At 41.7% G+C, this 21,289-nt stretch overlaps 2 protein-coding genes across 2 annotated transcripts in view; one reads left to right on the forward strand and one right to left on the reverse strand.

Annotated features, from left to right (window-relative positions):
- LOC124119641 (E3 ubiquitin-protein ligase UHRF1-like) overlaps nucleotides 1–12,671 on the forward strand; it is a 29,386-nt gene extending 16,715 nt beyond the window's left edge. The window contains exons 10-17 of the mRNA XM_048399452.1: nucleotides 402–506; nucleotides 1,553–1,659; nucleotides 3,765–3,930; nucleotides 4,642–4,779; nucleotides 5,248–5,353; nucleotides 8,478–8,617; nucleotides 9,127–9,225; nucleotides 10,360–12,671. Of these exons, the coding sequence (XP_048255409.1) occupies nucleotides 402–506; nucleotides 1,553–1,659; nucleotides 3,765–3,930; nucleotides 4,642–4,779; nucleotides 5,248–5,353; nucleotides 8,478–8,617; nucleotides 9,127–9,225; nucleotides 10,360–10,506 (1,008 nt within the window). The 3' untranslated portion in view covers nucleotides 10,507–12,671. The remainder of the gene's footprint in view (nucleotides 1–401; nucleotides 507–1,552; nucleotides 1,660–3,764; nucleotides 3,931–4,641; nucleotides 4,780–5,247; nucleotides 5,354–8,477; nucleotides 8,618–9,126; nucleotides 9,226–10,359) is intronic.
- A 4,113-nt stretch (nucleotides 12,672–16,784) lies between these two features.
- LOC124119625 (uncharacterized protein K02A2.6-like) lies at nucleotides 16,785–18,329 on the reverse strand. The gene has a single exon (XM_046482195.2). It carries the CDS (start codon nucleotides 18,327–18,329, stop codon nucleotides 16,785–16,787), a length of 1,545 nt encoding a protein of 514 aa, XP_046338151.2.
- Nucleotides 18,330–21,289: the final 2,960 nt, after the last annotated feature.

Genomic DNA, 21,289 nt, shown 5'->3' on the forward strand with positions numbered 1-21,289 from the left:
CAAAGCAGGCTGTATCTGTATAGTATAAGATTGTTGCGTCTGTCAGGTGAGCAAAGCAGGCTGTATCTGTATAGTATAAGATTGTTGCGTCTGTCAGGTGAGCAAAGCAGGCTGTATCTGTATAGTATAAGATGTTGCGTCTGTCAGGTGAGCAAAGCAGGCTGTATCTGTATAGTATAAGATTGTTGCGTCTGTCAGGTGAGCAAAGCAGGCTGTATCTGTATAGTATAAGATGTTGCGTCTGTCAGGTGAGCAAAGCAGGCTGTATCTGTATAGTATAAGATTGTTGCGTCTGTCAGGTGAGCGAAGCAGGCTGTATCTGTATAGTATAAGATTGTTGCGTCTGTCAGGTGAGCAAAGCAGGCTGTATCTGTATAGTATAAGATTGTTGCGTCTGTCAGGTGAGCGAAGCAGGCTGTCATCGTCCCCATGTTGCTGGCATCCATGGCCGCGAAGATGAGGGAGCGTACTCCATTGTGTTGTCGGGAGGCTACGAGGATGATAAGGTATGTATGTCTGTCAGTGTGCTCAAGAATCCCAAACACTAATATTTTATACAAGAGTTATATTCATGTTTTTATATCCCACACTGACTTGATTAAGATGGGGGATCGAGAGTGATGCTAATGTAACGTGTGTGATTCTTATGTAACGTCACGTGTGGGATGATAATGTAACGTGTCATGCTAATGTAACATGCAGCAGTAGAAACTAACATCTTTAGTCCACTAGTCCTTATGATGATAACACTAGCAATGTGATGCTAATGTAATGTGTGTGATGCTGATGTAATGTGTGTGATGCTGTTGTAATGTGTGTGATGCTGTTGTAATGTGTGTGATGCTGTTGTAATGTGTGTGATGCTGATGTAATGTGTGTGATGCTGTTGTAATGTGTGTGATGCTGTTGTAATGTGTGTGATGCTGATGTAATGTGTGTGATGCTGATGTAATGTGTGTGATGCTGATGTCACGTGTGTGATGCTGTTGTAATGTGTGTGATGCTGTTGTAATGTGTGTGATGCTGATGTCACGTGTGTGATGCTGATGTCACGTGTGTGATGCTGATGTAATGTGTGTGATGCTGTTGTAATGTGTGTGATGCTGATGTAATGTGTGTGATGCCGTTGTAATGTGTGTGATGCTGATGTCACGTGTGTGATGCTGTTGTAATGTGTGTGATGCTGTTGTAATGTGTGTGATGCTGTTGTAATGTGTGTGATGCTGATGTAATGTGTGTGATGCTGATGTAATGTGTGTGATGCTAATGTAATGTGAGTGATGCTCATGTAATGTGTGTGATGCTGTTGTAATGTGTGTGATGCTGTTGTAATGTGTGTGATGCTGTTGTAATGTGTGTGATGCTGATGTAATGTGTGTGATGCTGTTGTAATGTGTGTGATGCTGTTGTAATGTGTGTGATGCTGATGTCACGTGTGTGATGCTGATGTCACGTGTGGGATGCTGATGTCACGTGTGGGATGCTGATGTCACGTGTGGGATGCTGATGTCACGTGTGGGATGCTGATGTCACGTGTGTGATGCTGTTGCAGGATGATGGAGATCAGTTTACGTACACAGGAAGTGGAGGTCGTGACCTTTCTGGCAATAAGCGCACAGCAGAACAGTCGTGTGATCAAGTTCTAACGAGGATGAACAAGTAAGTTCAATGCGTTTGAAACGTTCCTGTCTGCTCACACATGTAGCATATGGACCAAGTTCATCTGTTGGGATTCTGTTACCGAGATAGTAAACTACAGTTAATCTCTTTATAGCCCTGGGGAATTATTTTGATAAGTTGGAAATGTCAAGGTCATCCTTAAGGTCACTTTATTTGCACAGAGAGTTTAACTGGATGTGATGATGTAAGACAACACTGATGGGATGCCAGGTTGGCGTTGGTCCCCAGCCATCTGTGCTGGTCTTAGGGGGGACTAGTGGATCGGCTGGTGAGTCTCAGCAACTTGTAAGTTGCATGTCACCCTACCCCATTGCCAGGGATCGCTGCTCGCAGTATCAGTCATTGGCGTTCTGGTCAAGACTCATTACAAACAAGTCCCGTTAATCCAACATGGTTGGTTGCATATGGACAACTACATGATAGATAATAATACAAACAAGTAATAAAATAATGAAACATGCGCATGGTTATGTTACGTTGTCAGCGATATATGTTTTCTAATCACGCAACCTCTAAGGCTTACCACAAAACACAAAACAAATGTTACGGGAAAAGCATGGCCTGGAATGGAAGTCGCCAGTTTGAAATTGGTACCGCAAAGCTCAAGAAAGCTGCTTTCTTAGTGGCTAATGACAACTTCCTGTAGTTTGGTAATCTAAGCATGTGATTAATCCAGTTTTGTTTATTTAAAGCATTAATTGTTTATTGTTAAGCAAGTTTGTCTCTGCAGCCGTTGTAATATGCAGCTGCTAACCGACTTGTCTCACATCAAAACACGGGCTGTGTACTCTCGGGCAGATGACCATGGAGTACACTGATCACTGTGTTGGATGAACAAGACTGATTAATGAGTGATTTCGGTAATTCATTGCAAATTAGGTGTGTCAGAGTCGGAGTGCGAGACTGTCGGATTCGTGGGTCTAAATAGCACTGAATTAGTCAGTTCCCATCATTAGTGGCGGATAAAGACGATTGTCGGATTAACAAGTGTTGGATTAACAGGACTTGACTGTATTCCCCCCAAGCAGCCAGTTGTAGTTGGCTGGCATTTCCTGTCAAGGTGGTAGGTAGTTATACTGTTGTTTGTTGTTGTTTTGCGGACCAACTTGCTTAAATCTCTGCAGATAAGTTTTGATCCAATGAAAGTAGTGTTTTTTTGTTTTTTACTTCATTTGGACAAGATATGAGAATCTTTTGACAATAGGAGGAGTTATGTCGTTAGATTGGAAATGCATATAGATTCTTTATGATTGGCGTAAGGGAGATAATTCTCATTCTGGATGTACTTGTGTTCTGATAGCATGTGAATCATATCGGGGAAGTTGACAGTTGTAAGTATAGAATGTTACTTTGTGTTGTGTTGTCATAGTGTTATCGAAATGATTGTGTGGAGGTGATTGTTTGTCAGTTGTATAATGAATTCTAACAAATAACGTTAACTTGAAGCAGAGAGCTCTGTCTGTCATTATGTTAACTGTCTGAGGTACTGGATCTGGTTGTGGTTGAAGAAGCCATGTATTTCCCCAAAGGTAACAGGACATAGCTGGAAATGCATGGTGGTATGTCAGGATTCTGGAGATAGTGGCAAAGGGCTGTTCTATTACTGCAGGATGCAAACACCTGTTAAAGTTTATATACTGTTACTTTGAGGCATCTCTGCTTGGTGCTATGTTGATAGCGTCGACTTGAAACTTCAACATCCCATCTTTTCATTGTTGACAGCTTCGACTTGAAACTTCAACATCCCGTCTTTTCATTGTGACAGCGTCGACTTGAAACTTCAACATCCCGTCTTTTCATTGTGATAGCGTCGACTTGAAACTTCAACATCCCATCTTTTCATTGTTGATAGCGTCGACTTGAAACTTCAACATCCCGTCTTTTCATTGTGATAGCGTCGACTTGAAACTTCAACATCCCATCTTTTCATTGTTGATAGCGTCGACTTGAAACTTCAACATCCCGTCTTTTCATTGTGATAGCGTTGACTTGAAACTTCAACATCCCATCTTTTCAGTCATTTTATGTTGATGTTAATTTGATGTCCGCTGAATGCTTATGCACTCAGTATGCTGTATGTGCAGAGCCTTGGCCAAGAACTGCAACGCACCCATCAACACGAAGACAGGTGGAGATTCCAAGGAGGGTTGGCGAGACGGGAAGCCAGTGAGAGTTGTCCGCAACTGCAAGGGAAGCAGACACTCCAAGTATGCACCGCTAGATGGCAATCGTTACGACGGTATTTACAAGGTGGGTGCGCATGTTCAAATATTATTCGTTGTCAGGTGTTCGTGGACCTAAGGCTATTACAGGGATGTGAAATCTCTGCGGAAACGCGGAAAATCGCATTTTTTAAAACTGTAGTCCTTGGGGAAAAAATCATCTTCCTCGTAAAAATATATAAAAAACAATCCGAAAAATATTATCGAAATCCGGACAATCGTCTTAGGTTTTCGGACATCATACGTTTTCAATCACGAATACTTGCACTGTAACAGGGGGGTATGGCATCACACATAAATTTTAAATACTCAGATGATGGCTCGTTTTCAAGATAAAGCTGTCTTTTAGCCTATACGTAAATGAGATGTTTTACAGTTGTTAATGTGATTAGCGAGAAAACTATGTTTCTTCAGCTTGCCTCCAGACCCCCCTAGACTTTTCCTGTATTTTCAAGAAAACCTGCTCACATCCCTGCTATTACCAAAATGAAATAAGGCGGGTTGACATCTTGTTATGAAAGAATCGCCTCAAACATGTACTATAGTTTCAAGATTTGTGACTATGATGATTTACTAAGTTACTATTCATAGCAGAAGTAAATGGCGTTTAGAAGATTGCTTGTGTCTGGTGAAGGTTGACTAATGTGTCGATCATGTTGTCTGCAGATTGTGACGTACGTTTAAGTGACTGCTTGTGGCGAGTGCACGTTAAATGATGTATCGACCATGTTGTCTGCAGATTGTGAAGTACTGGTCGGAGTCTGGCAAGTCAGGTTTCTTGGTGTGGCGCTACCTGCTGCGTCGAGACGACCCCACACCGCCACCCTGGTCTGCCGCCGGCAAGAAACGCATCAAGCAGATGGGATTTGAGATGCAGGTGAGAGCTTGGCAACATCATGATGCATTTCCTTGATGTATGTTTGTGAAATGTCAGCATCTGTGAAGTTGAGTCCGAATGTAGTGGTAGTTTCTACAAAGATATGGGTGAAATCAGAGACCCCATGTGGACGAAGTCAACATCTTGCATGCAAGGCCAGACCTTTGTTAAGACTTGGTTTACGAATCTGCCGAAAAATAGAACTGTGAAAAGCATACTTATCCTGCATTACACACGAGCCGTCCCAGGACTGATGTCTTCCTCGCTACCGTAACAAAGCTTTCAAAGTCAAGGGGGAATGACATTTTACTATAAAATAAATAGGGCTGTAACCATGGTAACGATTCATCGATACTTAGGCATGTTAGGTACACCTGATACTTGGTACCTAGTATCATCAGTCCGTATTGTGATACCAATCGTATTGCAAGATACCAAAAATAAACTTGCTGTTCTGATTCATTTCAGTACCCGGATGGTTACCAGGAGGCTCAGGCTCTGAAGGAGAAAGAGAAGGAGGAGGCTGCCGAGGCCACGCCCAAGGGCAGAGGTCGCAAGAAGAGGAAGGCAGAGGGTAAAATACAGAACTAAGTTTGAGAACAGTGCCCCAATGTTGTACAGACAGACAGACAGACGGATGAGCAGCGCGTGGGACAGGCTGGTCATTGTACACTAATGGCCGTCCTCATGCTAACACCCTCTCATATGTCTGGCCCAAACTTGATTACGAGTTAATAAGCTACTGTGATACAGCTGAACTTTTGCTGACTGGCGTAAAACAACATTCACTCACTGAAGGTAGTGTTAACCTAGCCGTTTATTAGAAATAGTGAAACCTTTGTATTGGAGCTGATCTAATGTTTAGGTTCCCCAGGGCTATTGAACAGCTGATCTATGTTTAGATTTTCCCCTATTAAACAGCTGATCTATGTTTACTTCCCCCTATTGAACAGCTGATCTATGTTTACTTCCCCCTATTAAACAGCTGATCTATGTTTACTTCTATGTTTACTTCCCCCTATTAAACAGCTGATCTATGTTTACTTCCCCCTATTAACAGCTGATCTATGTTTACTTCTATGTTTACTTCCCCCTATTAAACAGCTGATCTATGTTTACTTCCCCCTATTAAACAGCTGATCTATGTTTACTTCCCCCTATTAAACAGCTGATCTATGTTTACTTCCCCCTATTAAACAGCTGATCTTTGTTTACTTCCCCCTATTAAACAACCGATCTATGTTTAATTTCCCCTATTACACAGGTGATCTATGTTTACTTCCCCCTATTAAACAGCTGATCTATGTTTACTTCCTCCTATTAAACAACCGATCTATGTTTAATTTCCCCTATTAAACAGCTGATCTATGTTTACTTTCCCCTATTAAACAGCTGATCTATGTTTACTTCCCTCTGTTAAACAGCTGATCTATGTTTACTTCCCCCTATTAAACAGCTGATCTTTGTTTACTTACCCCTATTAAACAACCGATCTATGTTTACTTCCCCTATTAAACAGCTGATCTATGTTTACTTCCCCCTATTAAACAGCTGATCTATGTTTACTTCCCCCTATTAAACAGCTGATCTATGTTTACTTCCCCCTATTAAACAGCTGATCTATGTTTACTTCCCCCTATTAAACAGCTGATCTTTGTTTACTTCCCCCTATTAAACAACCGATCTGTTTAATTTCCCCTATTACACAGGTGATCTATGTTTACTTCCCCCTATTAAACAGCTGATCTTTGTTTACTTCCTCCTATTAAACAACCGATCTATGTTTAATTTCCCCTATTAAACAGCTGATCTATGTTTACTTTCCCCTATTAAACAGCTGATCTGTTTACTTCCCTCTATTAAACAGCTGATCTATGTTTACTTCCCCCTATTAAACAGCTGATCTTTGTTTACTTACCCCTATTAAACAACCGATCTATGTTTACTTCCCCTATTAAACAGCTGATCTATGTTTACTTCCCCCTATTAAACAGCTGATCTATGTTTACTTCCCCCTATTAAACAGCTGATCTATGTTTACTTCCCCCTATTAAACAGCTGATCTATGTTTACTTCCCCCTATTAAACAGCTGATCTATGTTTACTTCCCCCTATTAAACAGCTGATCTATGTTTACTTCCCCCTATTAAACAGCTGATCTATGTTTACTTCCCCCTATTAAACAGCTGATCTTTGTTTACTTCCCCCTATTAAACAACCGATCTGTTTAATTTCCCCTATTACACAGGTGATCTATGTTTACTTCCCCCTATTAAACAGCTGATCTTTGTTTACTTCCTCCTATTAAACAACCGATCTATGTTTAATTTCCCCTATTAAACAGCTGATCTATGTTTACTTTCCCCTATTAAACAGCTGATCTATGTTTACTTCCCTCTATTAAACAGCTGATCTATGTTTACTTCCCCCTATTAAACAGCTGATCTTTGTTTACTTACCCCTATTAAACAACCGATCTATGTTTACTTCCCCTATTAAACAGCTGATCTATGTTTACTTCCCCCTATTAAACAGCTGATCTATGTTTACTTCCCCCTATTAAACAGCTGATCTATGTTTACTTCCCCCTATTAAACAGCTGATCTATGTTTACTTCCCCCTATTAAACAGCTGATCTTTGTTTACTTCCCCCTATTAAACAACCGATCTATGTTTACTTCCCCCTATTAAACAGCTGATCTATGTTTACTTCCCCCTATTAAACAACCGATCTATGTTTATTTTCCCCTATTAAACAGCTGATCTATGTTTACTTTCCCCTATTAAACAGCTGATCTATGTTTACTTCCCTCTATTAAACAGCTGATCTATGTTTACTTCCCCCTATTAAACAGCTGATCTTTGTTTACTTACCCCTATTAAACAACCGATCTATGTTTACTTCCCCTATTAAACAGCTGATCTATGTTTACTTCCCCCTATTAAACAGCTGATCTGTTTACTTCCCCCTATTAAACAGCTGATCTATGTTTACTTCCCTCTATTAAACAGCTGATCTATGTTTACTTCCCCCTATTAAACAGCTGATCTATGTTTACTTCCCTCTATTAAACAGCTGATCTTTGTTTAATTTCCCCTATTAAACAGCTGATCTGTTTACTTCCCCTATTAAACAGCTGATCTATGTTTGCTTCCCCTATTAAACAGCTGATCTATGTTTACTTTCCCCTATTAAACAGCTGATCTATGTTTACTTCCCCCTATTAAACAGCTGATCTATGTTTACTTCCCCCTTTTAAACAGCTGATCTATGTTTACTTTCCCCTATTAAACAGCTGATCTATGTTTACTTCCCCCTATTAAACAGCTGATCTATGTTTACTTTCCCCTATTAAACAGCTGATCTATGTTTACTTCCCCCTATTAAACAGCTGATCTATGTTTACTTCCCCCTATTAAACAGCTGATCTATGTTTACTTCCCCCTATTAAACAGCTGATCTATGTTTACTTCCCCCTATTAAACAGCTGATCTATGTTTACTTTCCCCTATTAAACAGCTGATCTATGTTTACTTCCCCCTATTAAACAGCTGATCTATGTTTACTTCCCCCTATTAAACAACCGATCTATGTTTTGACTCCCTCTATTAAACAGCTGATCTATGTTTAGACTCCCTGTATTAAACAGCTGATCTATGTTTCGACTCCCTGTATTAAACAGCTGATCTATTTTTAGACTCCCCTGTCAATACTCCTAAGAAGTCGAAGGTGTCAGAGTTCAAGATCGAGTCGGAGCAGATGGACCACATCAAGGAGGACAAGCTCAACGAGAAGCTGTGGAAAGAAGTGATGGAGTCCGCCAAGGAGGGGCGGCCGGTACGTTGGTCACATCTTGGCACACAGCCAACACTTACAGCCCAAACTCCATACTGTATAACACGGCCATAGGACCAGGGCCCCGTTCCACAAGGCAATCTTAGCATTAAGTCCTTTGTAACTCCCATACTTTAACCAAGACTTTTGATAATCATAGAGCTAAGATCGCTTTGTGCAACTAGGCCCAGGAAGGGAGATTAGTTACCTGAAGAAGTTTCCTGAATGTTCCTCTGTGACATTGCTGGAATATTGCTAAGAGCGGTGTATTACAGTAAGACCATACTCACTGCTTCATGTTGAATGTGTCCTGAGAGCTTGTGGACATCTGTCCACTTAGGGTGGGTGTTATCTGTTCTGAATTCTGGGGAAAGATGAGTGGAGACTATGCTGGTGGTTAGAACATTTACATTCCCCACAGGTAGAGAGTGTGTGAAGCTTTAGTGTCCAGTGCCATCATATTGAAAAAAGAGGTGTGAAACCCTTCTCTCACTCACGACATGTTCTTCCAGAAATTCATCCAGAAAATTGAAGAGACCTTCATTTGCATCTGCTGCCAGGACGTGGTTGTCAAACCTGTCACGCTCGAGTGCTGTCACAATGTCTGTAAGGTAGGTCGTCAACGTCCCTGTCACGCTTGAGTGCTGTCACAATGTCTGTAAGGTAGGTTGTCAACGTCCCTGTCACTCGGAGTGCTGTCACAATGTCTGCAAGGTAGGTTGTCAACGTCCCTGTCACGCTCGAGTGCTGTCATAATGTCTGTAAGGTAGGTTGTCAACGTCCCTGTCACGCTCGAGTGCTGTCACAATGACTGTAAGGTAGGTTGTCAACGTCCCTGTCACGCTCGAGTGCTGTCACAATGTCTGCAAGGTAGGTCGTCAACGTCCCTGTCACGCTCGAGTGCTGTCACAATGACTGTAAGGTAGGTCGTCAACGTCCCTGTCACGCTCGAGTGCTGTCACAATGTCTGTAAGGTAGGTTGTCAACGTCCCTGTCACGCTCGAGTGCTGTCACAATGTCTGCAAGGTAGGTCGTCAACGTCCCTGTCACGCTCGAGTGCTGTCATAATGTCTTTAAGGTAGGTGGCTGGTTATCAAGCATGACACTGGCTGGTGGTCGCGGTTGAATCATGACACTGGCTGGTGGTCGCGGTTGAATCATGACACTGGCTGGTGGTCGCGGTTGAATCATGCCCCTGCCATGACACTGGCTGGTGGTCGCGGTTGAATCATGCCCCTGCCATGACACTGGCTGGTGGTCGCTGTTGAATCATGCACCTACCATGACACTGGCTGGTGGTCGCGGTTGAATCATGCCCCTACCATGACACTGGCTGGTGGTCGCGGTTGAATCATGCCCCTACCATGACACTGGCTGGTGGTCGCGGTTGAATCATGCCCCTACCATGACACTGGCTGGTGGTCGCGGTTGAATCATGCACCTACCATGATACTGGTTAGTGGACGTTGTAAAGGCCCTCCCTATATATATTCTGGTGTTGTAAAGGGGGCAGCTGCTACGAGAGAAGGTCGTAATTATTTGAAGTCTTGCCAACATGTGACAAATTTAGTGGAAATTATCAGGGCATCATTCAATTGCAAAGCCATTATTTCATTCTTTGTCTCCGTCTTACAAGGCTATAATATAGGTCATTGTATTTCAACTAAGAGGCCACTTCTAGGGTGTTAGGTTTGTCTTGCGCTGCCATTGTGGGTGTTGATGCCTTCTGCTGTCCTCTCTTCCAGTCCTGTCTTCAGAGATCATTCAAGGCGGAGGTCTACTCCTGCCCCGCGTGTCGCTTCGAGCTCCCTCAGAAATACAACATGCCCATCAACACCAGCCTCTCCACCGTCCTCAACCACTACTTCCCTGGCTACGAAGCTGGACGATGAGATCAGGGTTAACCCTTTTAAGGATGAACACGAACATGTGAACCCTCTCTATGTCAGAACCCAACTGATCAGGAAGAATGGAGTAGAATTAGGCATTATATGGTGGAGTAAGGTGTTTTCAGCTGATCAGGAGTCATAGCACCGTGCCAATATATTGCACTTAATCATGCAGCATTTACAGGCCTATTGAACATGATGGTGTCCATCCCTTACTGGTAGTATACAGCTGCTATACAGCTGCTATAACTATATTGTTTTACACAATTTGTGTCAAGCTTAGAGATGCATTTATTAATAATACAAACTGAAGTCAAATATATCTACATTTATATAGGTCTTATTTCAGATAAACAATAGTATCCAATGATATTCCGAATGTTATTCCTCATCTGTTTTGTTCTAATGAATGAATTAAATAATGGTATTCATTGGTTGAAGTATTGTGGTAGTCGTGTCAGTCAAAAGTGCTTATTAGTTCCATGTTTTAGAATAGTTAGGCAGCTTAAATTAAGAATGAAATGGAAGAATGTATATATTTACATAATCCTGGTTTTATCACGTTGTATTGAATTTAGATTTTATTGACATTCCTATTGGATCACATGCCATATTTACCTCCAAAGTTTATGTGTTTTATGTTTTTATTGACATGTTTAAGGCATATATCTTGAAAGTAGCCATCTAGGAAAGAGATAAATTCACAAACTTGATTTATTAAATGGAATTTTTATTGACATCTAAGTATGGAACCTACAACCTCCGATAATGACGGGTTGTTTGCTGTGAGGAATTGAATTGATCTTTCAAGAGTTGAAATGTGAAATGTTAAATGTTCGTGAACAGTACTAATGAAGTTAAAAGATGGTGCTTGTCAACTAGTCCATAAACTTATACCTGTTTTATTCAGATAAAGGAACCTCCATATCAAGTGGGAAACTCCTCATGTTTTTTGTTTATAGAATTCACTTTCATTTGCATGCATTGATTTTATTCCTGAAACGCACAGATGTACATAATTTCTGTATTTTGTAACTTTTATCCCATTATTTTTCATTCTATATAATAGTACATATATTCAAATTAGTCTCATACTCGGTGGTTTCATCTGTAGTGTTTTTACTGAGTTGTCTCCCTTGAGCGTAATGGCCGGTAATGTTCAATAGCATTTACATGACTTTCTCATTGTATACTACAAATGTATCATTCTTTTTGTCAGGGAGTTCTAGTAGAATTACAATTGACTTCTTTAGATATTCTACTCAAAAGAAGTTAAGGGCCACCTGTTTCGTTCATATTGCCATGGTGAACATGTCCCTAAACTCTGTTGAGTAATATTCTGTACCACTACAAATGTATGAATTAAAAATAGGAAAATTAATGTCTGGATTAATAAAATACAAATATATACACCTGCTACATGTTTTTGGTTGGTTTTGGTTTATGTCATCTTGAGAGTATTTTTAGAACTATTAGAATCAATTTGTCACATTAGATATTGCTATGAAGGAGATTGAATTTTTGACAAGTATCTGGTGCTTTTTGTTCAAATCGTTTTGAATCAATTTCTTTAATAAATACTTCTAAACAGGTGATAGCATTTTCAGAGGAGCATGGTTTATTTTGTATTCAACCAATATATATTTCTTGAATCGGGTACTTAAAGGTATTGGCATTCTAGAAGTTGGTGAGTAAATAAGAAAACGTACAACTAAAAGGATAACAACCTCTTGTTTATTGCATTTAGCAATGTTTCGATGTAGATTGTTTCACCGTTATCTGGCACTCCAGCTTGACAATGGTGGAATACATAGCGAAACATTGCTAAATGTTGTGAACCAGAAACTGTTATCTATTACGTCGTATGTTTTCCTATGCTTAAAGGTAAACTTGAAGTTCGGAGAAGCTATTTTTGCGTCTTGAATCTCAAATCTGGATCATGAAGCTGTTAGTTATTATTATTTCCCAATTTTGACCTCATTTATTTTGAGTTTTGTGAACCACGTTCCTGCTTCTGACATCACATGCCTTGTGTTTGTGGGGTTTTCAGGTCAAGTCTTGGTGATGATGTGCTCAACATTTTATAGAGGTATATGGAATGTATGATCCTTTAATTAAAAGTGCATATTTTTTATGCTAGTTTGTGTTAAATAAACTCTTCAAACAGCTGTCACATCTCTGTTTTCATCAGGTTTGCTGTTGAATTTTCCATACTTGTGGCTCGTTTTGGGAGTACTCTATGCGCTGAATTGCTGAATAAGTACTTTTCACTGTGAACTTGAAGTCTGTTACTATGTATAAAATTGCATTTCCAGGACAATCTCGTCCACCATTGCATCCCATTATCTCCAACAGGAAGTGTTGCTGTTAGGTGAGGTCACTCTTCTTTTTTAACTTTCTTAAAAGATCCACCAACTGTAAATTTTGTTGAAATGGGATATATTTTTTTCTTCTTAATTTGCTGTCTAGTTTATCCCACTGATAGCATATTGCACCAATAAATATTTTCTAAGCAAGGACCCATATAAGTTAACATATATTAAGCATAGGGTGAGTTAGTGAGTGAGTTGGGTTTAATGCCAATTTTAACATTCCAGTTATATTGCGGCATGTCAGCTTAAAGTGGGAGGAAAGCCCGAAGTGATGCAGGTCTTGGACGTTTACCACTTCGGTGAAACGCACAAGCACATGTATGGTGCTGACAAAGCCAGAAACAAGAAAACAGGTGAATCAGGATTCGAACCCACAATCATAGGTTTCTGGCGTGCCCAAGGGACACAACTCTGCACAGGGAATCGCGACACCTAAGACAAGCGGGCCACCTGTGACCCCAAATTAAGCATGGAAGTCAAGTCATTTTTGTTAGGGAACTGATAGTATGTATAGATCACAACAGTATTTCCGCTTGATAAAGATACAGCCGTGTTGTAGGCTCTCCTCCCACAGTAAACCATTTCTTTTACCACCTCACCTGAAGTGGAGGAGAAAACTAAAATAAAAATTTAACGATTTTTTTCTCTTTTTTTCAAACCTACAACGGGTATTGTCCAGTAAATATCCTTAGAGCAAGTTTAAGAAAAAGTGTGGCCTTTGAATTGATGCCCAGCAACCTATGCTGGTTGCCAGGGACGACTGAATAGATCAGGTGGTCAGGCTTGGTGACTTTGCTGATGTGTCATTGCCCCACAGAGGGCGGGATAGTTCCCTGGAATATCAGTCTATGGTCTGTCCGGTCTAGATTATTTGCAGGCTGCCATTGTACAGATGGAATATTGCGGAGCAATGCATTAAAGAACAAACACACTCACTCATTACCGTTCAGGTATTCAGGATGCCTCAGGTGAAGGGCACGGCACGAATTACTGAAGCAGAATATGGTTGCGTATTTTGACAATCCTGTACTGTAGAATTCATTATCAGTTGTGACTTCGATCTAAAAATAATCATGGCGATCTTAAGATCAAGTCATGGAGATGGGAAATACCATGACACCCAGTTGTCAGCGCTGTGCCAAGACCGCAGGTAGCAGACCGGGAGATGGATCTTGAAAAGTGAAACAATAGGTAGGGCTAGATAAAGCTTTGGAGACTATTACAGTGATGTCAGTGTGTGTCAGCTTCATGTGGAGGAAGCCCTATAGGAAGCAAGTGCTGGACGTTTACCACTTGGGTGAGACCAACAGTGGGGTGTTGTGCTGCCAATCCAGGAATATATCAGAGTTTTGTTTGTTTGTTGTTTAACGCCGCACTCAGCAATATTCAAGCTATATGACGGCGGTCCATAATCAAGTCTGGACCAGACAATCCAGTGATTAACATCATGAGCATCGATCTACACAATTGGGATACTGTTGGGTTCTCAGGGAGGAACGACAAACGCGGGAGTCGGGAGACGAGCCTGCCACTTGACCGTCTGTTTATTCAGACTGTCGCATGTTACATAACAGCACGTGATTGCGCTTACCTGCAACTAATCGCATTACAAGAGCGGACATCTTATATTATATTATACACTAGCTAGTTTAAAACTACTGCGTTTCAATTACAGATATTACATCCGCCCCTCCTAAATTTAAGTTACTTTGAAACCAAAATAAGGAACTTCATAAAGTATAAGTAACTTAACAATGTACACTGACTCTTGTAAAGTACTAATAACCCTGAGAACTTGACAAGTCAGTCATAATGAAAACATTGTTAAAGTAGAAAGTGAAATTCAACTAAACTGAGCTTTTTTTCGACACATAATAATACTGAAAACCTGCTGAAGTATTATAGTCCTGATACAAGTAACTGTAATTCACAGCTAAATCAAATGCCACCTTGACACATAGTTCACTGCAAATGACAATCACAGTTCACTCAAATGTCACTTTGACACAAAGTCCCTCAGATAAGACGGTTGCTGCTTCACTCTTGTTGAACGACGAAGTATGGGTGCTACAGGCGATGTCACTACTGGCGTTTCCTCCCCCGGTTCAGACATATCTGGTACACTTGAAACATCCCCTTGGACACTTTCCTCATGGGAATCTACCTGTGATGTGTCAGGTAAGTCTGATTCATACTCCTTCCTTCGTGAAGAAGGAGTGTCTGAACATTGAGTCACGTCCCATTGGGGTGAAGATAAAGACATCCTGCGTCTGACATGATCCACATGCCTTCTGACCAATCTTCCATCCGTTAACTTGATGATGTACGACAATGGACCAGTTACACTATCAACTTGTCCACTAATCCACTTTGGACCTGAAGCAAAGTTCTTAACCCACACCGAGTCATTCACTTGGAATGCCCTACATTTCGTTAGAGCTGACTGATCCACAAGTTTTCTCTGGTTCTTTTTCACCTTTGAGGCAAGGTTTGGAAACATCAAGTCCAATCGCGAACGCAATCTGCGTCCAAGAAACAACATTGAAGGTGATACACCAGTTGTAGACTGTGGTGTAATTCTATAAGAAAATAGTAACCTATGTAGTTGAGTTGCAACTGTGTCACCAGTTGTCTTCTTTAATCCATCTTTTATTATTTGAACCGCCCTTTCTGCTAAGCCATTCCCAGCCGGGTGATGAGGGGATGTTGTCACATGTTCAACTCCATTTCTGGACATAAATGTAGCAAATTCTTCCCCAACAAAAGCTGTAGCATTATCGGTTACAATAATTTCTGGTATGCCATAAGCTGCAAACATCCAACGCAGCTGGTTTATGGTAGCCTTTGCATTTGACGACGACATAGGTGCACATTCGATCCACTTGGAGTAGGCGTCAATCACTATAAGAAACATGTTACCCATGAATGGACCAGCATAATCCATATGCAGTCTTTGCCAAGGTTGAGAAGGATACTCCCAAGGGTGTAGGGGAGCTACACTCGGACAATTCCTGTCTTCCTGGCAGGAATCACAACTGTTTACTGTTGTTTCTATGTCAGCATCTAGATGCGGCCACCAAACATAGCTTCGGGCCAAGCCCTTCATCCTGGTGATTCCTGGGTGGGACTGATGCAACTCTGACAATATGACAGATCTGAGTTTCAATGGAATGATGACCCTCGAACCTCTCAATAAGCATCCACCCATCACACTGAGTTCAGAACGAACTCTGTAGTACGGCTCATAGTGGTCATCCAACTTGTCACGCTGCGGCCAACCTCGGATCACAAATTCTCGAACAATAGACAATGTTCGGTCCTTGCCAGTCTGGATACTTATGTCTGTCGACTTCAGAGGGCATGTGTCCAATTCCTGAAGCATTAAGACTGTCATGTCTTCCATAGGCTTCCCTGAGGCGGTGGCAACCTGCTCAATGCGTCTGCATTGGTATGCTGTGTACCTTTCCTGTGTACAATTTTATAGTCATATGCAGTCAACAACACTGACCATCTCTGAACTCTTGGAGACACCATCTGTGGCACTGGATTATTCTCATTGAATAATGACACCAACGGCTTGTGATCTGTCACGATCTTGAAATGACGTCCATAAACATACTTATGAAACTTTCGCAGTCCAAAGATCACACTCAGTCCTTCACGATCAAGTTGAGAATAATTCTGCTCCGCCTTAGTCAGTGTCCTTGAAGCAAAACTTATAGGTCTCTCCAAACCATCAGGCAGTTGGTGAGCCAACACAACACCTACTCCGTAGGGGGATGCATCACACTGCAGTAAAAGTGGTTTGGAGCTGTCAAAATGAATCAAGACATCCGAAGACTGAAGCAAGTTCTTCGACTTCTCAAACGCTTGTTGTTGAGATGTACTCCATGACCATTTCACTTCATTTTATAGCAACTTGTACAAGGGGGAGAGAGTGTCAGGCAGATTTGGTAGAACTCTATGGTAGTAGTTCAGAATACCAAGATAAGCTCTCAATTCTTTCACATTTTCAGGGACCTTAGCTTCCTGAATTGCAGCAATCTTTTTATCCACTGGATGCAAACCTTCACTGTCAAGTCTATATCCAAGATATTCAACTTCATCAGCCATAAAGACACACTTGTTTCTTCTCAAACGTAATCCTGCTTCTGACAATCGATGAAGTACTTCATCCAGAATACGAAGATGCTCACGGTCGTCAATTCCAGAGTTTATGATATCGTCGAGATAACCCGCTGAGTAATCGAGTCCCTGTAGAATACTTTCAATCATCCGTTGAAAGATAGCGGGTGCCGAAGATACTCCAAATGGCAATCTTGTGTACCTAAAGAGTCCTTTGTGGGTGTTAATCACGATAAATTTTTGCGATTCTTCATCCAAGACTAACTGTTGATACGCATGACTCATGTCAAGTTTGGTGAACTTTACACCCCCAGATAGCTTCGTGCACAAATCTTCCAACGTCGGTATTGGATATTGCTCCAATTTTGAAAACTGATTCACTGTCAGTTTAAAATCTCCACAAATCCTGACAGAAGAATCAGGTTTAATGACTGGCACAATGGGACACGCCCACTCAGAATGCTTGACTGGCTCAATAATGCCTTCACTCAGCAAGCGATCAAGTTCAACTTCTATCTTCTGACGTAATGCATACGGCACAGATCTAGGTTTGAAAAACTTCGGAGTTGCATCTTTATCCACGTAGATGTGAGCTTGGAATCCCTTAAGTGTTCCAAGACCTTCCTCAAAAACAGCTGAGTGTCGTTCAAGAACATAATTAAGTGTCAAATCTGTAGATTTCATAAGGTTCACCGAAACATCCCTCAGGTCAAAGTTCAAAGGCTGTACCCATGTACGAGCTAGAAGATTGGAACCGTTACCCTTGGCTATGGAAATCGGTAAGGAGTAAGATCTCTCCTCGTAAGATACTTCCACAGTAGTATAACCGTTCAAATCTACTTCCTGTCCTGTATAACTTCGCAGGGGTACTTGTGACGTGTACAATGTCGATGACTGAAGGCCAATTCTTTGAGCCGTCTGCTCATTCACAATGGTCACTGGGCAACCCGTGTCAACCTCAAACGTCACTGGTGTGCCATTAACATCCACTGTAATGTAGTAGGGGTTTGGGTAGTTTGGATCACCTTTAGCTGAAGGCTGAGTACTAACATGAAATAGTGAGTTCTCAAACAAGTCTTCCACACTAGCACTGCTGTTACCTGGGCCACACGAGTTCACCTCACTCACTACAGCATTCACTTTCCCTCTTCTCTTAAATTTAGCCTTAGAATTCTGTTTCTGCGGAATTGATTCTTCTGACCTGCAGACTCTCACAATATGGCCACGTTTTCCACACTTATGACACTTCTCATTCTTATAAAAACACGTGTGGAGCATGAGTAGTTTTTCCACATCTAAAACAAGGTTTGTTATTTCCAGATCCAACATGAGGCCTCTGGTCTTTTGTAGATTGCGCTGATGGTTTACTGCGAAACTTGTGTACTGAATGTCCCACAGTTTTATCACCCTGAAGATCCTGTAGATTCTTGTCTGCCGCCTCAATTGCGTTAGCAATTTTCAATGCACTACTAAATGTTAGAGCAGTCTCTGACAACAACTTTTTCTGAATATTGTCATCACAAATACCACACACTAACCTGTCTCTCAACATGGCCTGTAAAGACGTTCCAAAATCACACCCGTCAGTCAACTTTCTCAATTCGGCAACATAAGCAGCTACACTTTCACCAGCCTTCCTATTCCGTGAATGAAATTTAAATCTCTGTACAATTTCCGATGGTTTAGGCGTGAAATGTTCTTTCAATAAAACCACCAGCTGGTCAAACGTTTTCTCGCTAGGTTTCACGGGCTGAACCAATGCTCTTATCAACTGGTAAGTTTCAGTTCCACATGACGCTAACAGTATGCTTTTCTGTTTGTCTTCGTCTGTAATTCCATTTGCCACGAAAACATGTGTCAGTATCTCACACCATTCCTCCCATGTCGACTTCTTTGGATTAAATTCAAACAATCCACAAACAAAACCGTGGTAGCCATAATCTCTGAGCTGAAGATAGTGACGGTTATAATGCCTCAAGAAGAGCGAAACAAAAGTCAATGTTCATCTATACCGCTTCTCCTACTTCACACTGACGGGTGAAACAAAGTTCAGCAGACCACATGCTCTTGGCTAACACACTCGTCGCAACGAACACACCTCGTCAATGTACCGTCAAACAGCCAGATAAACGTACTAATATTCCTTTACATATTCTTCATAGCTACCTGGGATCCCATCCTCGTCGCCAAAATGTTGGGTTCTCAGGGAGGAACGACAAACGCGGGAGCAGGGAGACGAGCCTGCCACTTGACTGTCTGTTTATTATCCCCCGCCGCGCGAAAGCGCGAAGCGGGGGATATAGTATTCACGACCGTCCGTACGTACGTCCGTACGTCCGTCCGTACATCCCACCTGTTTGTTGCTGCGATATCTCAAGAACTAAACACTGGATTGTCTTCATATTTGGAACTATGGTGTATATACAGACTCCGCAGACACCAGTCAGTTTTGGTGACCTTGATCCCATTTTCAAGGTCACAGCAGGCAAATCTGCTTTTGGAGTTGGAAAACGGTGTTGCCGCGATATCTCAAGAACTAAACACTGGATTGTCTTCATATTTGAAACTATGGTGTATATACAGACACCGCAGACACCAGTCGGTTTTGGTGACCTTGACCCCATTGTCAAGGTCACAGCAGGCAAATCTGCTTTTGGAGTTGGAAAACGGTGTTGCCGCGATATCTCAAGAACTAAACACTGGATTGTCTTCATATTTGGAACTATGGTGTATATACAGACACCACAGACACCAGTCGGTTTTGGTGACCTTGATCCCATTTTCAAGGTCACAGCAGGCAAATCTGCTTTTGGAGTTGGAAAACGGTGTGCCGCGATATCTCAAGAACTAATCGCTGGATTGTCTTCATATTTGAAACTATGGTGTATATACAGACACCGCAGACACCAGTCGGTTTTGGTGACCTTGACCCCATTGTCAAGGTCACAGCAGGCAAATCTGCTTTTGGAGTTGGAAAACGGTGTTGCCGCGATATCTCAAGAACTAAACACTGGATTGTCTTCATATTTGGAACTATGGTGTATATACAGACACCGCAGACACCAGTCGGTTTTGGTGACCTTGACCCCATTGTCAAGGTCACAGCAGGCAAATCTGCTTTTGGAGTTAGAAAACGGTGTTGCCACGATATCTCAAAAACTAATTGCTGGATTGTCTTCATATTTGGAACTATAGTGTATATACAGACACCGCATACACCAGTCGGTTTTGGTGACCTTGACCCCATTTTCAAGGTCACAGCAGGCAAATCTGTTTTTGGAGTTGGAAAACGGTGTTGCCACAATATCTCAAGAACTAATCGCTGGATTGTCTTCATATTTGGTACTATGGTGTACAGGCGGGGGATATTTCGTCACTCTGTGTTCAAGGTCACAGCAGACAAATCTGCTTTTAGAGTTGGAAAACGGTGTTGCCGCGATATCTCAAGAACTAAACACTGGATTGTCTTCATATTTGGAACTATGGTGTATATACAGACTCCGCAGACACCAGTCGGTTTTGGTGACCTTGATCCCATTTTCAAGGTCACAGCAGGCAAATCTGCTTTTGGAGTTGGAAAACGGTGTTGCCGCGATATCTCAAGAACTAAACACTGGATTGTCTTCATATTTGGAACTATGGTGTATATACAGACACCGCAGACACCAGTCGGTTTTGGTGACCTTGACCCCATTGTCAAGGTCACAGCAGGCAAATCTGCTTTTGGAGTTAGAAAACGGTGTTGCCACGATATCTCAAAAACTAATTGCTGGATTGTCTTCATATTTGGAACTATAGTGTATATACAGACACCGCATACACCAGTCGGTTTTGGTGACCTTGACCCCATTTTCAAGGTCACAGCAGGCAAATCTGTTTTTGGAGTTGGAAAACGGTGTTGCCACAATATCTCAAGAACTAATCGCTGGATTGTCTTCATATTTGGTACTATGGTGTACAGGCGGGGGATATTTCGTCACTCTGTGTTCAAGGTCACAGCAGACAAATCTGCTTTTAGAGTTGGAAAACGGTGTTGCCGCGATATCTCAAGAACTAAACACTGGATTGTCTTCATATTTGGAACTATGGTGTATATACAGACTCCGCAGACACCAGTCGGTTTTGGTGACCTTGATCCCATTTTCAAGGTCACAGCAGGCAAATCTGCTTTTGGAGTTGGAAAACGGTGTTGCCGCGATATCTCAAGAACTAAACACTGGATTGTCTTCATATTTGGAACTATGGTGTATATACAGACACCGCAGACACCAGTCGGTTTTGGTGACCTT

This window comes from Haliotis rufescens, unplaced genomic scaffold (genome assembly GCF_023055435.1).
Source record: "Haliotis rufescens isolate VD_foot unplaced genomic scaffold, xgHalRufe1.0.p SCAF_2, whole genome shotgun sequence".
In the NCBI taxonomy this organism is placed as follows: Eukaryota; Metazoa; Mollusca; class Gastropoda; order Lepetellida; family Haliotidae; genus Haliotis; species Haliotis rufescens.

Coding starts and splice junctions, on each gene's coding strand:
- LOC124119625 (XM_046482195.2), bottom strand. CDS start 18,329: ATGTTGGATCTGGAAATAACAAACCTTGTTTTAGATGTGGAAAAACTA.